At 42.5% G+C, this 20,184-nt stretch overlaps 1 protein-coding gene, 1 long non-coding RNA gene and 1 pseudogene across 3 annotated transcripts; 1 reads left to right on the plus strand and 2 right to left on the minus strand.

Annotated features, from left to right (window-relative positions):
* The first annotated feature begins 870 nt into the window (after nt 1–870).
* LOC129144233 (uncharacterized) lies at nt 871–17,867 on the plus strand. 2 transcript variants are annotated; one of them, XR_008548457.1, is made up of 3 exons: nt 871–1,193; nt 10,424–10,572; nt 15,504–17,867. It is a non-coding gene; the product is annotated as an uncharacterized LOC129144233 (long non-coding RNA). The 2 variants fall into 2 exon arrangements; XR_008548458.1 differs by lacking the exon at nt 871–1,193 and adding an exon at nt 3,086–3,157 and having other exon boundaries at nt 10,389–10,572.
* Nucleotides 12,074–13,465, minus strand: MAS1L (MAS1 proto-oncogene like, G protein-coupled receptor). The gene has a single exon (XM_016955118.4). The coding sequence runs from the start codon at nt 13,385–13,387 to the stop codon at nt 12,176–12,178; it is 1,212 nt and encodes a 403-aa protein (XP_016810607.2). The 5' UTR covers nt 13,388–13,465; the 3' UTR covers nt 12,074–12,175.
* LOC129144232 (small ribosomal subunit protein eS17-like) lies at nt 14,677–15,082 on the minus strand (annotated as a pseudogene).
* Nucleotides 17,868–20,184: the final 2,317 nt, after the last annotated feature.

The raw sequence follows: 20,184 nt of genomic DNA on the forward strand, positions 1-20,184 counted from the left end.
GAGTTAATGGGTGTAGCACACCAACATGGCACATGTATACATATGTAACAAACATGCACGTTGTGCACATGTACCCTAAAACTTAAAGTATAGTAAAAAAATAAAAATAAAATAAAATAAAATAATTAGCCGGAAAAAAAAAAGAAACCAGGAAGGTCTGCTTTGCTTCTGACCTGCCTTTCCAGAGGGTTTCCATGGGAATTGAGAATAATGGGCTATCAACAGAAGCAAAGTAATTTTGTCTTGAATTCAGTCAGAAATCTGGTTACTCTGAAAATACACAAAGGTAATAAATAATCTCAAGAACATTCACCCTGCTCCTTGGAGGATCCAGCATGTTTTCCAGACATGATCTCTTTTATAGCCTTGTGCGTAGGCAGTCCCTGCCTTTGTGGAGGAGCTGAGCCCCCTAGAAGAGCAGTTTGTTTCCAGCAGTGAGGCTGAAATCTGCCCTGGGATCGGGGGCCTGAAACGCCTCATTTTATCCATGCCTCCATCTCACTCAACAAAGCCCTCTGAAAAACAGCCTTTAGGGACTCCCTGTGCCTCTTCCTGTAGAGGTACTCAGCCAAGAAGTAGATGACTAGGTGAGGCATGCTGACCACAATGGACAGTAGCAACAGGAGGTCAAAGGCAAAGGTCAGAAACTTTCCTGGCAGGCACACAAGGACAACTAAGGGCAGGACCCAAAGGAAGAAGCTGATGATCACAAAGCAGACAACATGGTAGGTCCTGATGGGGGAACACCACTGGGGACAGCACAGACCCCAGATGATCAGGATCAGCTTGGACATGCCCATTACAAAGCAAATAAGTACATGACATGTCATAAAGCCTCATGAAATTGGTCACAAGCCAAGCACTTCTCCCAGTACTCACAGACCTGGCTAACTGCATACAAAGAAAGGGCCAGGGCCCACCTCACCATGGCAGAGGTGTGCTCTGGGCGGTGGCAGCACCAGGTGGGACAGAGGGCACAGAGAAAGCTCTCAATACTCATGGCCACCAGGAGACAGAGACCCACTGTGTCGGAAAATTGGAGACAGGATCCAGAAACACAGCCACCTGCAATGCCACCTGGTGATACAGCATGAAGATTTTCTCCAGCAGGATCACAGTTACACAGGAGAGGTTGACCATATCAACAGTGGCCAGGTTAAGGATGTAGGTCACATAGGGGCTGCTCCAGACCTGTGAGTAGAGAAGCCAGCAGATCACATCATTGCCTAACAGTCCACAGGGGGCCACCAGCACTGTCAGGGGGAAGACCACCTGCCTGTCCACCAACCACTCGCCTCCCGTATGGCTCATGTTCACATGTCCTGAGATCTCAGTCTCATTGTCCCAATCCAGCTTTCCAGAGAGGGTTGCAAGAAGCTAGGCTATGGTGGGCTGCCTTTGCTGCCTGCGCACATCCTGCAAAAACAAAGGCTGGTAACCTACCAGGTCTGGAGAGGAGAGTCAGGGTTGCCCTCTGTCCTCAGAGGTTCCTGCTGAGCCTCATGAGATTGGCAGGGATTCTGCAGAGCAGAGTGGAGGAAAGGAGCAAGCTTCCTGTGGGAGACCCATCCCTTCCCTCCCAGATTCTCCATTGCAGGATGCCCTCTCATGCATACCCTTACCCCTCTCTCCACTGCATTCAGTTATCCCTGATGCTTCATGCTGTGCCCAAGGCCCAGTGTGTATCCCGTGCACCCAGATTATCTATAAGGCTGCATAAAAAAATACATTTGTTTACATTAGCCCATAGGGATGGTTCTCCAACTTTCCCACTGGTGCAGGCTGTTTTTGTGACATAGTTTTGGTGGGGGCACTGAGTGACTACTTTACCTTGAGGTTCTGAGACTCCTTGAGTCCTGGATGGGGAGGTTGCTGGTCAGTACTCAAGGGAAGGGCTCCCGACCTTGCTCCTGCTCACCTCTTCTCTGTTAGCTCTCAGGCCTCCTCCCTGGACCTTTGCACATGCTGTTCTGCTGCTTGGAAGAGCCTCTGTGCCTCAGTGAGCTCGGTCTCCTCCTTCCAGTCTCTGCTTCAGGGTCACCTTCCAGGTGATCTTCTGCTGATCAGCCTTTAAACATTGCACTCTTGACCTGCTGGCAGTCTATGATATTCACTTACTTGCTTTTGTGGGAATCATCCCCTGGAATGGAAGTTCCATGAGAATTTATTTTGTCTTTAAAATTCTGTTCACTGCCTTTTCTCCAGCCCCTGGAACAGGGTTTGACACTGAGGAGCTACTTGGGGAGGGTGCCTGCAGAGGACTTAAGTTGCTCTGTTACATGTAGGTGAGAGCAGGGGACCCTGCACACCAGAAACTGCTTCATGGGGTCCCGAGGGAGACATGCACTTGAGCCACGGGCTCTGTCCACTTCAGGAGCAGGCACTCCGCTTCAGGCTGCCAATCACAGGTCTTTGTGTGAAGAATTGTGCAGGGAGGGCAAAGGTACCACTTTGCCTTAGAATTTCCTAGTTTTTATTCCTGAAAATTCCTCGTCCTGAATATCCCCATAGCCCTGGGAAAACCAAGCTGGTTGGTCACCTAACTAAAAATGAAACGGGAGAGGATCAATACCTCTTCTGGGAACCCACAGCTGAGTCAAACCTAGTAACCTGGGAGTTCAGGCCAAGGGTATGAGAGCTGATCTTATGTGGGCAAATCACAGCTATCTTTGATAAGCAGTGGATCCTTTTCTGCCTCAGTATTCCCAGCTATCTAAGGGTTGCTGTTATTAGCTGAATTGTGACCTTCTAAACTCATATGTTAAGGTCCCAACCCCTAATACTTCAGAATGTGACTGTGTCTGCAGACAGAATCTTTGAAGAGGTAATTATGTTAAAATGGGTCTTTAGGTTGGGCCCTAATCCAATAGGACTGGTGTCCTCATGAGATGAGGAGATTAGGATTAGTTAAACACACAGAGACAACCAGGTAAGCATGCAGGGAAAAGACAGCCATCTACAAGCCAAGGAGAGAGGTCTCAGAAAGAACCGACAGTGCTGACCCCTTAATCTCAGAATTCCAACCCCCAGGACTGTGACAGAATAGACTTCTATCATTTAAGTCACTCAGTCTGTGGTCTTGGTCATGGGAGTCCAAGCTGATGATCACAGTAGTGAAGAGAACTTTATACATGGAATCATGGGAAGTCTCAGAATGGTGAGATGAACCTGGTCCTACAACCCTGAGCTACTGAAGCTTTGTTTATGGATCACAGAGGCTTCTAAAACAAAGATTGTTCCACAAATTGATGAAAGCCTAAGATATGCCAGGAAATATCTCACACGTGACCCTGTGATCTGCAGTCACATATTGGTGCATCAGTGGGGTTTCAGGAGAGTGCTAGGGACCAGCTCCAAGTGAGCCCAGTGTTTGAATCTTCCCTCCTTGCCAGGATGATGGAGTTCCCCTTCAGTCAGCAGCTCTGTTGAAATGGAAGGGTCTGGCCCCAGTCTCACCCCTCCCTGTGCCTGTTGCCTAGACTTTCTTATCTGAGGCCAGGAGAGGAAAGCAGATCCAGCTTATATCTAACCTGGTCATAAGACAAGGCTTGGGGCTTAGTAACATTGGTGTCCATGGAAACATCAGGCTGATGTGCGGTTCTGTGCCCAGGCCAGGGTGTCAGAACTCGTGATGGTGACAGAATAGAAACTGCAAACAGGACTCCATGGCCCACCCCAGGCCACCAGGGCACCAAGCAGGAGCAGCTGGGCTTTGGTCTCCAACAAGGAGAGAAGATTTATAGATAAAATAGTTTCATGGGAAGAAGTGACTTCCCCTCCAGCCAAAAGAAAAGATCCACTATGGAGGTGGCATGTGGCCTCAGGGGCAGAGTCATGCTTCCCATTTCTGGGCTCATTGAAACCCAGCTCATGCCCAGAGATGACCACTGAGCCCAGTGACTGAGCAGTACATTCTTCATTGTCACCTAGGAGGAGGAGGCAGCCCTCCTGGGGTGGAGAGGCCTCGGCATCTGGTGTGGCCCCAGCACTGGGCATAGAGACATCCTGGTACTTGGAAATGTCATTTGTGGTCTTGGGAATGTCATTTCCAAGTTGGGTCATGAGCCAGGCTCCCCAAGGAATAGATACAACAGGCTGGATCCTGGGATTCAGGGAGCCAGCGCTGTTGGAAGTGCTCAGTTTGGTGCAGCCAAAATAGCCAAGTAGCCTTTGCATTGAGATTGAAGTATTTGCTCTGGTTCTGAGGCGAGAGCCCGCCCTCCCCACTTAATTTTTATCTGAGGTGAAATTCACATAACATAAATTAACCAATTTAGAGTGCACAGTTCTGCCTCACTTTGCCTCTTCACAATATTGTGCAACCCCCAACTCTATCTAGTTCCAAAACATTTTCAGGCCCCATAAGGATGCCCTTAGCAGTTACATCCCTTTCTCCCTCCCAGCTCTTGGCAACCACCATCTGCTTTCTGTCTCTGCGCATTCACCCATTCTGGACACGTCCTATTAGTGGAATCAAACCCTCCGTGACATTTTGTTTCTGTTTCTTTCACTCAGCCTCATGTTTTCATGGCTTGTTCATGGTAAAGCATGTGCCAGAACTTCATTTTCTGTGTTAGATGAGAATTAAATACGAATATAGAAGCTGGGAAATCGGAAAATCTGAAAGGTTACACCCAGAAGTCATAGACCACACCTCAGTAACACAGTGGCTTAAATCCTACTTCTAACAGAAAAACACACCCTCTGCCCATCTACACAGCCAGGGCACCTGTGAACCAGGGACCAAAACACAGAAGTAGCTCACCCACTGGGGCTACCCTGGGAACCACAAGCCCTCCTGTTTCCAGGAAACTGGTTTCTATCCTGTCAATCTTCAAATGCACCTTCCTCGGTTAAAAAAAGTCACAAGGTTTTAAATTTTAAAAAAAAATGAGTCTTTGAGTTAAAATGCTTTGAAAATGAAAAAAAAGGTAGAGAGACCTTTTTTCTCATACCTGGGAGGACTTGGACAGACTTGGTATCACAGAGGCCAACCTCCTGAGAGATCAAAGTTCTGCCCTCATGTCAGGAAGCTCTCTAAGCATATCTGCTTTGAACTGGGTCTTGACAAGCAGTTATCAAGTTCCCTGTGTCCCTTAGGTCTTCCTGTACCAGGGCCACTTGCATATCAGAGCCCAGGCCTTTAACTGAAGCATCTTTATCTCAACATCTCATGATATCCCCCAATCCTGTCTGACTCTATTACTCTGTCCTTAAGAACTGTCCCCTGAAACAAAGAAGAATCTTTAAGAGAAGTCAGTCTCTCCACTTTAATGCATCTCCCAGACTGAGGTCCAGCCCAGCCCAACCCATCCTAGAAGGCAGAAGAGGAAAGTCAGGTCAGCATTTTCCCAATGAACTCAGGAATTCCAGTAGCTCAAACGTGCTCCTTGGATTTTGTCATGAATTGAATTGCATGTTTTGTAAGGTAAAATTAATGTAAGAATTTTACTTTGCTGTCTTCTCAAAGATCAATTTGCTCTTTCTTGATTTTCTCTAGTGCATGTTTGTTTTTGTTGGAAAATTAGTCATGAATGATCCATAAACCTAATGTAAAGAAGTCTTGGGAATGTTTTTGTGCTGTGCCACTTACCAAGCAGGTTCTGACACAACATATTGGCAAATTCTTACTGAAAGCCAGATCAAGCTCACACTCCATGTATCCTCATGCTATTCCCCTCCGTTCACCTACAGCTGTTTGTGAAGGAGCCAGCTGATCATTTCATGTAGACTTTTGTTCACATGTGGCTCAACTTGAGAAAAATGAGATGGATACAAGGCTCCTTTCGTCGGTTTCTCTAGCAATTCATGCATTTCTAGCTTGAAGTTCCTTCTTATCCCTGCAGGAAATAATCTTTTATTATATTCCCTCTTAAAACCTTGTGCTTAAATGTGATTCACATAGTGGGGCAGATGGTTTCTGTATGGTTCTATAGTGACTAGGAGGGAGAGATATATAAGAATGAAATACACTATGATCAAAGGGTGACAAGATGTTAAAATACACCCCTCCTTGTCCTTCGGTGCTGACCGGCTCTTTACCTCACTGCAGAGATAGAATCTGAGAAGACCTCAAGGTCACATAGGGAATGTAACTTTATGGGACAGTACTGATCCTCCCTACAAGGGAGCCATTAAGGGTCTAGAGCAGCTGTTACCTTTGGTCCTATCTCCTCTATATTTCATGTAGTTTTTATACTCAAGAGATTGTGGATCTTGAATTTTTTTATTATATGTACCCAAATTATTTTTTCATTATTATTATTTTTTAATTATACTTTAAGTTCTGGGATACATGTGCAGAACTTGCAGGTTTGTTACATAGGTATACATGTACCGTGGTGGTTTGCTGCACCCATCGACCCATCGTCTACATTAGGTATTTCTCCTAATGCTATCCCTCCCCTAGACCCCCACCCCCAACAGGCCCCAGTGTGTGATATTCCCTGCCCTGTGTCCATGTGTTCTCATTTTTCAATTCCCACCTATGAGTGAGAACATGCCGTGTTTGGTTTTCTGTCCTTGCGATAGTTTGCTGAGAATGATGGTTTCCAGCTTCATCCATGTCCCTGCAAAGGACATGAACTCGTCCTTTTTATGGCTGCATAGTATTTCATGGTGTATATGTGCCACATTTTCTTAATCCAGTCTATCATTGATGGACATTTGGGTTGGTTCCAAGTCTTTGCTATTGTGAATAGTGCCGCAATAAACATACGTGTGCATGTGTCTTTATAGTAGCATGATTTATAATCCTTTGGGTATATACCCAGTAATGGGATCACTGGGTCAAATGGTATTTCTAGTTCTAGATCCTTAAGGAATCACCACAGTCTTCCACAATGGTTGAACTAATTTACACTCCCACCAACAGTGTAAAAGCCTTCCTGTTTCTCCACATCCTCTTCAGCATCTGTTGTTTCCTGACTTTTTAATGACTACCATTTTAACTGGCATGAGACGGTATCTCATTGTGGTTTTGATTTGCATTTCTCTAATGACCAGTGATGATAAGCCCTTTTCATATGTTTGTTTGCCACATAAATGTCTTCTTTAAAGAAGTGTCTGTTCATATCCTTCACCCACTTTTTGATGGGGTTGTTTGTTTTTTTCTTGTAAATTTGTTTAAGTTCTTTGTAGATTCTGGATATTAGCCCATTGTTAGATGGATAAATTGCAAAAATTTTCTCCCATTCTGTAGGTTGCCTGTTCACTCTGATGATAGTTTCTTTTGCTGTGCAGAAGCTCTTTAGTTTAATTTAATTAATTTGTCAATTTTGTCAAATTTTGTCAATTTTAATTAGTGTAATTTGTCAACTGAACTAAAATTTGTCGATTTTAATTAGCTTAATTTGTCAATTTTGGCTTTTGTTTCCATTGCTTTTTGTGTTTTAGTGGTGAAATCTTTGCCCACGCCTATGTTCTGAATGATATTGCCTAGTTCTAGGGTTTTTATGGTTTTAGGTCTTATGTTTAAATCCGTAATCCATCTTGAGTTAATTTTTGTATAAGCTGTATAACAGGGGTCCAGTTTCTGTTTTCTGCATATGGCTAACCATTTTCACCAACACTATTTATTAAATAGGGAATCCTTTCCCCATTGCTTTTTTCTGTCAGGTTTTTCAAAGATCAGATGCTTGTAGATGTGTGGTGCTATTTCTGAGGTCTCTGTTCTGTTTCATTGGTCTATGTATCTGTTTTGGTACCAGTACCATGCTGTTTTGGTTACTGTAGCCTTGTAGTATATTTTGAAGTCAGGTATCGTGATGCCTCCAGCTTTGTTCTTTTTGCTTAGAATTGTCTTGGCTACACGGGCTCTTTCTTGGCTCCATATGAAATTTAAAGTAGTTTTTGCTAATTCTGTGAAGAGAGTCAATGGTAGCTTGATGGGGATAGCATTAAATCTATCAATTACTTTGGGCAGTATGGCTTTTTTCACAATATTGATTCTTCCTATCCACAAGCATGGAATGTTTTCCCATTTGTTTGTGTCCTCTTTTGTTTCCTTGATAAGCAGTTTGTTGTTCTCCTTGAAGAGGTCCTTCACATCCCTTGTATATTTTTTTTAAGAAACAGAATCTCACTTTGTTGCCCAGACTGGCATGGAGTGAAATGATCTCGACGACTCACTGTCTCAAATTCTTGGGCTCAAGAGCATCCTCTGTTCCCACTCTCTCATGATACATAATACTGGTGATTATCAGGCTCAAGTCCTGCCTATAGTCATGTATCTGAAACACAATTGGGATTCTATCCAGGGACTCTTGTCCACAGGACACCCCTAATAATATTGGCCTCCCCCATATAGTGTATCTCTTATGCTTTTCTACCTTTGAGAACCAGCACTATTTGCTTCTATCACAGTAAAAGCCACACTCAGATAATTTTATAAACATAAATCTAGGCCCTGGTTTAACAACAATGGGCATCAATGTATGAGGCAAGCTTATCTAGTACTAGGATTCCAGTTTGCTGTGTAGCATTCCCATAGAAGGCTGTCTTTGCCTTTTCATTCAAGGATAAGAAAATATTTCCAGTTAGAAATGTTTTTGGCTGCCAAATAGAGAAGCTCAATTAAACTAATTTTAGCAGTCAGTGATGTATAATATTGAAGCACAAGACACCTGTAGATAGGGCTGCTGCAAGATGTTCAAGTCAGTGGCACAATGTCTTGAAAAAATTAGAATTATCCACTTTTACTTCTGGCATCTTCAGAATATTGTCCTCATTCCTCACTGGGCATGTTTTCCAAATGCTTAGGATATGACTTCATACTCAGAATATGATATAAAAAATGCAAGAAAAAAGAACTTCCTTTCCTTCCATCTCTTTTTATATCTGTGAAAACTCTTCTTAGAGTCATACCACATAGAATGTCCTGCTATATCTCATTGGAATGCCCTCACCATAACCAACACTTAGGCCTTTTTCACCTACCCCCAAATTATATACACCTCCCTCCCTTGTCCAAGTTAAAATTAAAATATTTGCATCTATGTGAAATGCATTCATTATTTTGTCAAGAACTGTATGTACCTAGTATCATCTTGTTACTGCCTCTAGCTCCATTCTGGCACCCACGTGATAGGCATTTAATTCCATTCATTCAGTGAGTGTCCTTTCCAGCTAGACATTCTTGGGTAAAAGAACAGACAGAATCACACTTGTTGTCAGGAAAGTAAGTTCCATCACTCTCAAGCTCACAGTTCTCTGTTCTTCTCATTGGAAGGATTCACCTAATCTATTTAGTGAATTGTCCATAGACACTGGAACTTCCCTCTGGGAGATTTTCCTTATTTGGTTTATTCCGTGGCCACACCTGGGTGTTTGAGGTGAAACACCTTTCTAATGTTTGTTCATATTTCACAATCCCATTTCTTTTGGCAAAAGGTCAGGGTTCAGGTTTGGGCCTTTGGGTCTGAACATATGATGTTATTGGCCATGTTATTTTCACTTATTAGTTTGATTTTATTTGTTTTATTTTTTCCTTTTATTTTAAGAGGTGGGGAGTAGTGATTTCATTAAAAACTTTTGTCTTACAAATTCCCTGGAAACAATCTCATGAAAATATTTATCAATGTAATTTGTGTGTGTGTGTGTGAGAGAGAAGATTCCTGTTCCTAGCTATGGGCACCAGTTCCTGCTAAGTCCTACTTCATGGCTTTGCCTTGGAGAAGTACATAACAGCTACAGGTGTGAAAGTGCCCAGTCACCCAATCCCTCCCAGATGCATCTCTGCAGTAGGGACAGTGGGATTTTCTGCCTTGGGAGCAGGTAAAACCAGTATTGTTGCAATAAACACCCTGTCACGGATATCACTTGGTAACACTATTTTGTCTCTGTAAAATGGAGCAATAAAACTTTAAACGTTGATTATAAGTGTATGTGTGTTTATAATTTTAAGGTACAGTACTCAATTTTTCCCCAACAAAAGCAATAACTTAAACTCACCACTTTGTTTGCAGAAGACATTAAATCCTCCATATTCTTCTGTGTGTCCAGCCATTAAAGCTTATTAATAACGGGGGTAGAAAATCATATCTCATTATGCAGTGCTCCTGATGACTAACAAAGTTGAATAATTTAACCGTTTAACAAAAAAGATTAAAGTGGGCTCATACTTCACACTATCCTCCAGTAAAAAAAAATCAAATTGATCAAATATTTACATGTTTACAAATGAAATAATTTAATAGTATTATAAGACAGCATAGATTCATTTTATATTATCTCATGTAGGTAAGACTTCTTTAATCATAACTCAATACATAAGCCATAAAAGACTGACAAATTCAAATTTATAAAAATGGTGTGCTTGACAATAACATTTTTTTAAAATCATAACCGAAGAAAGTGACCAATGAAAATGTTGGAAATTGTATTTGCAGCTCAGACAACTGAAAAAGGACTAATCTGCTTATAGGTGGAGAGCTAACAGAAGTGGAGAGACAAAGACCTGTCCACGAGAAGTCTCATGCCCCTTCCTTCACTCTGACACCTCCTTAACATGCTCCTGAAATGTCAGCATCATGAGACATGAGCTACACAATGATGCAGTATGGGAATTAAGAGGTAACCATATATTTTAATATCAGACTTGAATGAATCTTCTTTGTTTTGAGTAACATGTACACATAATTGAATAAGCACATATAGAAATCATTAAAAAAAGTTATTTGATAAATTACACCTTAAAAGGAGATTATACATTATTTTAAACACCATGGTGGACAAAACTGACCATGTCTTCAGCCACAGAGTAAATCTCAAAGAAATACAAATAATAATATTAATAATAACATTTTGTTGGTTATATTATTTGACCACAATAAAATAATATATACAATAACTAGAATTTAAAGCATATATATATATAAAGCAATATTATAGAATGGCAATTCTAGTCCTTGAAGGATTGTCTAAAATCACAGATATAAAATTAATAAGGCTTAAATAAAGGGTATGTACTTAAAGGGAATGCAATTTTTATTCAAATTACAAAGAGGTATTATTAAAACAACTTATTATGTACAAAGCACTGGGACATTAAACTGAATCATGAAGTAATGACTTCAAGCTCACGGAACTTCTCATCTTCTAGGGGAAGCTTAAAATAAGACCAAAATGGTGGAACCATTACAAATTACAATAATGTTGTAAGAAATAAGAGATCAATAAGACCAGCCAGAGAATGTGGTCATAGAAATGCTCTTAAAGTTAACCTTTTTAACTAGAGATAAAACATGGAAAAGGCAAAGACAAGGAAAATTGTGAGTGACATAATTCCTCACGGAGGAAAGAAAATTTGCAAAAAGGATGTGTTCCATTTAACAAAAGAAAGCCAATATGAGAGTTTTGTAAGCAATGTAAGCAAGATGAAGAATTAAATGGTATTAAGTTGGAGAGAGGATGAGGTAAATTTGTTTTCTTCAAAGTCAAAGGTTTGGGTGTAAATTCTAACCTAGTGAGGAGAGATTATATTATCCAACGTAATGTTTTTGTACATTTATTCAACACACTGCAACATATTCATCATCCTTACTAAATAATTGTTACACATGTTGTAAATAAAATCCAAGGAGTCCTGTATATTCATAAGGTTAATTAATCCTCACACCAACCATGCATATTAAATACCAACTTTATCCTCCTCTTGCATAAGATGAAACAGAGTTACAGAGAGTTATTTGCCCACAATAACATGCTTTGAATGGGAGAGCCAAAGTTTGGACAAAGGCAATCTGGGTCCAAAACCCTGACTCTTAACTCTTATGTGATGATGCCTCTTGGTAATTCTGACAAGCTCAAGCTCTATCTAAGGAGGAGAGAGACAAAGGGAGGAAAATCTGTGGCTGGATTTGGAGGCTGCTCCAGGATAATGATTGAGAATAATGCATGGCCTTTTGTATGGTCTTTACTTGGGATTCCACAGGTACCAGGAAAATCTCACTGGGTCCCATTCCCCTCATCGTTGGAACTGGAGCGCATTCATACTGGGCTTACTGCCTAGGAAGGAAGTTAATGTCTCTTCCAACCACAAACAGCAAGGGGTTGTTTTCAAAGTCCATGAAAGCTGAACTTGATTAGAATAAAGCATTGATTTGATGCAGCAGCCTTATGAGGCAGAACAGGCTGGGTTACTATGTGTACAAGTCCCCAGCTCAGATGTGGGAAATTATGTTTCCACATCGACCCTGTGCTCCATGGGAAGAAGGTTCTCCACATGCTGAGTAGAGTCTGGTTGCTCCATTGGGTCGATGCCAGCTGCCTTTTTGTTCCTCCCCACCTCTGGCTTATCTGCTAACGCCCGTTGGAGAATCACTCTAAGAGGTTCCTTCAGCCTTTTCTTTCTGAGGCTCCCCACAAAGAAATAAATGATAGGGTTGGCACTGCTGTTTATAATGAGGAACAAGGAAATTAAATAGGAGGTGGTGACAAACATTTTGAAATCTGTTATGAGGGGTGCCACGCTCAGGGGTAGGGCCCAGAGCAGGAACATGGTGGCCGAGATCTGCACCACCGCATAGACCCTGGTGGCCTTTCGCTGCTGGGAGCAGCACAGGAATCTAATGAGTAGAGTCAGACTGGACACACACATCACAAGTGAAAGGATAGCATGGAAGAGCCCAGAAAGCTTTAGAAATATGACACATGCCTTTACATGTTTCCAGTAAGTTAGGAAAAGTGATTTTACTATGTTGATGCAAAAAGGCAGGCCCCAGATGAGGGTGCAGACAACATTAGATGTGTATTTTGGGCGGTGGCATCTGTACCAGATGGGGAAGAGGACACACACACACCGCTCTGTGCTGATGGCCACCAGGAGACAGAGACACACCTCAAAGGAGAAGGGAGACAATATGGCCAGGAAATCAGGGATAAAAAACACGACTCCATGATAAGTTAGCAGAGTCACCTGTAAGAACCCCACTGCCGAGCAGCAAAGATAGATCACGTCAGCAGCGACCAGGTGGAGGATGTATACCATGTAGGGATTCGTGGCCCCACAGCAAAGCAGCCAGAAGACAGTGCCATTCAATAAGACCCCACAGAGGGAGACCAGCACAGCCTTGGGGGCAATGATCTTCAAGGGCAGGGCCTGCTGTCCCACTGCCATGCTCATTTGCATATGTATGGTTTCATTCGTCTCATTTTGAAGAAAGACGCCACAGAGCTGAGATACCAGGTTTGGGTTCTGTGCCTTCTGGTCACCACTGTGGAGACAAAGCCTACATGAGAGAGATATCTGTGACTCAGCAAACACTGTCCATCCAGCCCTCTGGCTGAACCAGCAAACTTTTCCCCCAGACCATGGGGTGCTGGGACCTGAGTGGGCCACAACATCACAGTCAGGAGCAGTGGTCCATCTAGTGGTGTCCTCTGGCATCAGACCCCTTGCCTCTACATTTTCCTAGGCTGGAATAGAACACCCATTGTTGGGTGTCCTTTTTAGGAACAGCTGAACATTAACTACATATCAGAGTGGATGGGAGTATCTGCTCTGCAAATAGCTCTCCATGAATTTGTGATCTGTTCTCCCTCCCCTAACACATCTCCTGTTGTACAGGATGCCCCAGGCCTATCCACATAGACCCAATATCTTGTTGTTGGGCACTAATGAGGCACTAAGCGTTGGGAATGGAGATTTGTGTCTGGTCCAGGTTCTACTCATGAGACACTAGTGTCTCATCTCTTTTTTTTTTTTTTTTTGAGATGGAGTCTCACTCTGTCACCCAGGCTGGAGTGCAGTGGCGCGATCTCAGCTCACTGGAACCTCCACCTTCCAGGTTTAAGCGATTCTCCTGCCTCAGCCTCTTGACTAGCTGGAACTACAGGGACCCACCACCATGCCCGGCTAATTTTTTTGTATTTTTAGTAGAGATGGGGTTTCACCATATTGGCCAGGCTGGTCTCAAACTCCTGACCTTGTGATCCACCTACCTTGACCTCCCAAAGTGCTGGGATTACAAGCGTGAGCCACGGCACCTGGCCATGTCTCATCTCTTTCAAACCCAGTCCTGGGCATCCTTGGGTAGCCATACAGGATGCAGCAGTGCCACAGTATGGCGTTTCCCTGGGCTCAGACAGGTACAAGGGAGCACTGAGATTTCCAAGGCAGGCATTTCACAGCAGTTGGCACCAAAGAAGTCCTTTCTATGGCTGGCAGGACTTGACCTGGAAAATAAGGAAATCTGCTTTTCTCCAGGGGCATGAGTCTCAGGCAGTGTCTGTGTGGGCATCATCGACTGCTATGCTCCAAATGTCAGCTGAGGAGAAGGAAATGAACAGACTTAGGGTGCAACAAATACAAAAGAGGCCTAAGAATATTAACATAAATATTAATATAGAGAATAGCATTTTAATGCTATGTAAATATATTAATATAGAGAGACTAGCATATTAATACTATGTAAATATATATTAATAAATTATATTAATATAACATTGCTATATTAACATGTTATTAATATTGATGTTAATATATTCACATTATATATTTATGTTAATATATTAATTATATTAATATAACATATTCTCAATTGTGCTATCAAGGATATTGATAATTAATATTGACATTAGTTTATTAATATTTATGTATTTATTTATTGCTGTTGTCCCAGGTTTATTGAAAATAAAATCCAGTGACTGCTGTATATTACAGCATTGGAGAAAGAGTCAAACAGCTCCACGAGGCATTTTGAAATTCATCCCAACTGTAGGCCGAGTGACCTGCAGGTTGGACAGGCTGCCAAAGTCCAAAAGCTTCAGCATTTCCTTAGTGTCAGGATCTACTTCGATGATCTCCTGATCCAGGGCTGAGACCTTGGGGACATAATTGTCCCTCCTTTCTTTCTCCTCCTCCTGTAGCTTGATGGAGATACCTCTCACTGGACCTCTCTGAATCTGCTTCGTCAGATGTGTGACGCAGCCTGCTCTCCTGTTGTGGAGCTTCTTGCTGAGGATAATGGGTATCTCCTCACACACACTTGTTTGTGTGGAAGTCATTGCCCAGGCACATGTAGTACTTTTCTACGATGACCTAGGCCACCTTCGTCACAGTCTTGATGCCAACACGACCCATGTTGGTGGGTCTTTGGTCATTAATATTAATTGAGATTAACATTATTCAGTTTATTAATAAAGTATCATTAATAATATTTATACAATATTAGTAAAATAGTTTATCAGTACATTTTAATGTTGGTATGCTTTCAATATTAAGATATTAATGTATTATTGATTACATGTGAATATATTAGCATATTAACAGTATATATTAATATATTTGGTATACTATATTAATATTATTTATATGATATGAATATGCTATTAGTGGCATATTAATAACAATATATTAATAATATAATGTGATTAATAGTTGTATGTGATTATTAATTATTTATGATTATATTATGATTAACAATTAGTACTATTATATCTTGTTTCTAATGAATAATTATTATTAATATTCAAAAAACTAATAATAATTGTTATTTTTATAGAAGCTGGAATTGTGGAGCAGACTTCGCAAGGCTTCTCTGACCTCTGCCTCCAGCTCTGGGATCTGTGAAACACACTGGGCTCTTCTTCTAGACCTCCCTTTTTGAAGCTCCTCCAAAGACCATTTCATCATCTCTACTCAACAGTCTCCTCAGGAAATTGCCTCTTCAGTAGGCAAATGTCACTTGCCACAAACTTATCTTTGGCATGAGGATAAGACAGTGCTAAGGTAGAACTGTCTGTACCTTCTTTGGGTTTACATTGTGATAACTGCAAGGAGAAAAATAAATTGGGCTGAGTGGATAGAAAATGATAAGGGTAATGGATGTTTCCTAGTGGGATAAATGAGGGGAGTTTCTTAGTAGGACATGGAGATCTGAATGACCTACTGGAGCAACCAGGTGACAGCCAGAAGGAAAGAGCCACAGGCAGGCTCAGCAAGTTCACCAACCTGGGGCAAGTGGCTTCATCTGCTTTGTTAATCTTTGATGCTCCTGTCCAGAGAGGGCCTCTTAAGCAACTTGAGTGCAATAACTATTTTTCTATTATTGTGTTAGTAAACCCCAAGAAGGTCCCTGCAACTCTAGAGAGTTAAAGACTTATAAGCCATTTTCAAGACTGGAGAATATTCTTATCTCAGCCATCAGTGGACAGAAAGGGGCAGCCAGGCCCCTTCAGAGCAGCACTGAGCTACTGTCCCTGGAGTGGTGGGGCCTGACCACAGCTTCCTCTTTCAACCATGGAATCCTTATCACTATTTTGCAAACACCAAAGATGTAGCCTCAGATGTGAATCTACTCACATGCTGGAAGTTTGTCCATGATGTTGAGAGCTCGTTTAAGTGGAAGATCCTGGATGAGTGCAGATACAGACTGTGAGCAGGAGAGCCCTTCTCTGTCTCTTTTCAAGACTCTGAGACAGAGGCCAAGAGCCTAGCATGCAAAACACCTCAGACAATGCATCCAGGATAGGGGAGAACTGATATGAACCATTCACCCTTAGCCAAAAACCTGCTCACCTTGGGCAGGTGTGGTACCTCAAGGCTGACCACAGACTAGAGGAGATCTCATGTGTCTTCCTTAGAGAGATTCCTGTCCACCTTCCTGTCTCAGGAAGATGGATGGAATCATTTCATTGGAGGATGCCAACATCCCCTGTCCAGGGCCCACTGCCTGAGCCTTGGACATTTCTGCTGAGCTGGCTAGGCCTCTGAGAATCAGCCCTGATGACCCCTGATGCCCCACTATGGAGTCCAGAACACTGAAGAACTTAGGATGCTTGAGAGGTGAAACGCTCTGGGCCCAAAGAGATCAGACCATCCTTTCCTGAGATCCTGAACACTGATAATGACTTCTCATACTTTAAGACAGCTTCATAGATGACGTTGCCAGAGAAGCTGAGCTCACTAAAGCAGGATGTATCTGTAACAAGAAAAAAATCCTTAAATGAGTTGCTATAGCTGATCCATGGGAATGCCCAAAAAGATGTTACAGATTTCACTAGGGCTTAATCTTAGTCCTGCAGCACCAAGGACACACTTCCTCCTACTAACCTGGGAAGAGCCAGTTCAGGGGAGAACGGGAGGGAATAACCCAAATGTCCATTAACAGAGAGTGCCAACAGCTTCCAAAATGTGTCTCCAGTCAAGGACAGGCCAAGATGACTCATCAAAGAAATGCAAATCAAAACCACAACTAGATAGCACCTTACGCCTGTTAGGATGGCCATTCTGAAAAAACAAAAGATAACAAGTGCTAACGAGGATGTGAAGAAAGGGATCCCTCACACACTGTTGGTGAAAATGCAAAATGGCGCAGCTGCTGTGAAAAGCAGTATGGAAATTCCTCAAAAAATTAACAGTAGAACTGCACCATATGGTCCAGAAATCCCACTTCTGAGTATTTGTCCAAAAGAATTGAAATCAGGTTTTCAAAGAAATATTAGCACTCTTATGTTTGCTGCAATACTATTCACAATAGCCAAAATGTGGAAACAACCTAAAAATCCATCAAAAAATGAATGGATAAAGAAAATGTGATATAAACATAAGATAGAATAGTATTCAGCCTTTAAAAAGGAAGAAATTTGGCCAGGTGTGGTGGCTCACGCCTATAATCCCAGCCCTTTGGGAGGCCAAGGTGAATGGATCACGAGGTCAGGAGTTCAAGAGCAACTTGACCAACATGGTGAAACCCCGTCTCTACTAAAAATACAAAAATTAGCTGGGCATGGTGGCAGGTGCCTGTAATCCCAGCTACTTGGGAGGCTGAAGCAGAGAATTGCATGAACCTGGGAAGCGGAGGTTGTAGTGAGCCGAGATTACACCACTGCACTCCAGCCTGGGCAGGGGAGGGAGACTCCATCTCAAAAAAAAAAAAAAGAAATGGAAGAAATTCTGTCATATATGACAACATAGTTGAACCTGCAGATCATTATGGTAAGTGAGATTAGCCAGTCATAGAAGAATAAATCCTGCATGCACTTAAATAGGGTATCTAAAATAGTCAAATTCGTAGAAACAAAGAGTGGGATGGTTGTTCCCTGGGCTGTAGGACAGGAAGTAGGGAGCTAGTAGTCAGTGGGCATAAAGTTTCAGTTTAACAAAATAGATAAGCACTAGAGCTCTACTGCACAAAAGTAGTAGTTGCCTATAGTTAACAACAGTGTACTGGAATGTTTTTGCAACTGAAGCTGCTTCATCTTTTTGAGCCTCTGGTATTTCCTTTGCAAAATTAGAATACTGATAATACCTACTTGTGGGTTTGAAAATTAAATGGGTGGATAGCATGTAAGTGCATGGAACAGTGATGAGCATATAGTGAGAGATGAATGAATAAATACTGTCCTGTTGGGACAGAAGAATGTCAATAAGCAAATGCAGTAAATTGGATCATTTCAGACGGTGCTTACTACTCTGAAGGAAAAAAAAAAGTGGCAGTGGGGTGGACTATCTTAAGGAAAACGGGAAAGACAGTGAGCCACTTAGGTTGGTCCTTTCTGAGCTGACAATATTTTCTGGCTTTTTCAGGAAGCCAATCCTGGGAATATCTAGAGGAATAGTGCTGCAGATAGTGGGAACAGGAAGTACAAAGGCGCATAGGAAGAACAGTCGTATGGTTGAAGAAAAGAAAGAAGGCCAGTGTGGCTGAAGTTTAGGGAGGGAAAGAGAGAGTGAGAGAAATAAGTTTTTAGAGAGGTGGGCAGGTGTGGAATCATATAGGCCAAGATAAGAAGTTTGAATTTTAAGTGCAATGCCCAGCTGTTGGAAAGTTTTAAGCTCAGATAATAATATTATCTGGATTTATTTATTTCTTTAGAGACAAGGTCTCACTCTCTCACCCCCAGGCTGGAGTGCAGTGATGCAATCCCTGCTGACTGCAGCTTCCACCTCTCCAGCCCAATCGATGCCTCCACCTCAGCCTCCTGAGTGGCTGGGACCACAGGCTTGTGCTGCCACATCTGGCTAGGTTTCTTTTTTAATTTTCTAATTTTTTTCTTTTTGTAGAGATGGAAGTCTCCCTTTGTTGCCCTGTGCTGGTCTCAAATTCCTGAGCTCAAGAGATCCCCTCCACCCCGATCCCACAAATTGCTGGGATTACAGGGATGAGTCGCCGTGCCCAGCCAAGGATTTGCATTTTAAAGATCACTACTGTGCACTTAAAATTATTAGGATAATAGATCTCGTGTCAAGAATTCTTACCACAATAAAGCAAAATTCACACACAAAAAAAGAATAAGCAAGGATGGATTCCAGTCCCCAGTCCTCAAATGAAGGGTTGCACTGTCCTGATAATGTTCTTTCCCTTGGGGAAAACACATCTAAAATCCTTGCAAAAACTCCTCCGAATTAGAGAGATGAGAAAGAGAGTCAGATGAAGAGAGAACACAGTTCTCATCTTACCTGTGACATTTTTCCTGGGGGCAGGGGTAAGTCAGGGGGCAGTGAGGCTGACACAGACACAGAAGGACAGGTGACACCTCTGTGGACCAATGGTCTGGAATTGTCTTCCTGTCCTCTGAATATGAGCTCTCTCTTGGGCTTCCAGAAGTTAATGGACCTTGAGCAAGTTTGATCAAGATTCCCATGTGCTCCTTGTTTTTCTTCTGGCCAATGAGTGGCTTCTATCTGTGGGGACAGATAGCTGAGCATCCCGAGGTTTATCACATGGTCAACTGCTCCACTGTGGCTTTATGTGCCCAGGCAGGTCCTTCCTGTCTCCATAGGGCTCCTTTCTCTTACACTGGTCAGAGCTCCGCATAGCCCTGGCAGCCCCTGACTCCCTCATCCTAGGGACAGGGAATAGGGCCTTGCAAGGAGTAGACCCAGTTCCAAGTTGGATATGTTGAGTCAGTTTCTAGTGAGCTGAACTTCATGGCATTGCTCTTGATAAACACAAGATCAAGATCAAATTCAGAGAACCCCTCAGGCAAAAGCTTTCACCATGCTTCACTCCCAAAGAAAGCACCCCTCGAGGGGTGTTCCAATACAATTTGTGCAGAGAGAAGCCAGTAATGTGGCCCTTTCTTCACCTCAGTAGGAAAAGCTCGGCCCTAGCCCTCACAGTTTGAAAAGAGTGTCCTCCTATTACAGGCATGGGTATGTATTGGGACTTCTGTGTCCACATTTCACCTGCAGTCTCAACTCTCAGGGACCACAGCAGGTCTGAGAGATTCTGCCTGTCT

This window comes from Pan troglodytes, chromosome 5 (assembly GCF_028858775.2).
Source record: "Pan troglodytes isolate AG18354 chromosome 5, NHGRI_mPanTro3-v2.0_pri, whole genome shotgun sequence".
Classification (NCBI taxonomy): domain Eukaryota; kingdom Metazoa; phylum Chordata; class Mammalia; order Primates; family Hominidae; genus Pan; species Pan troglodytes.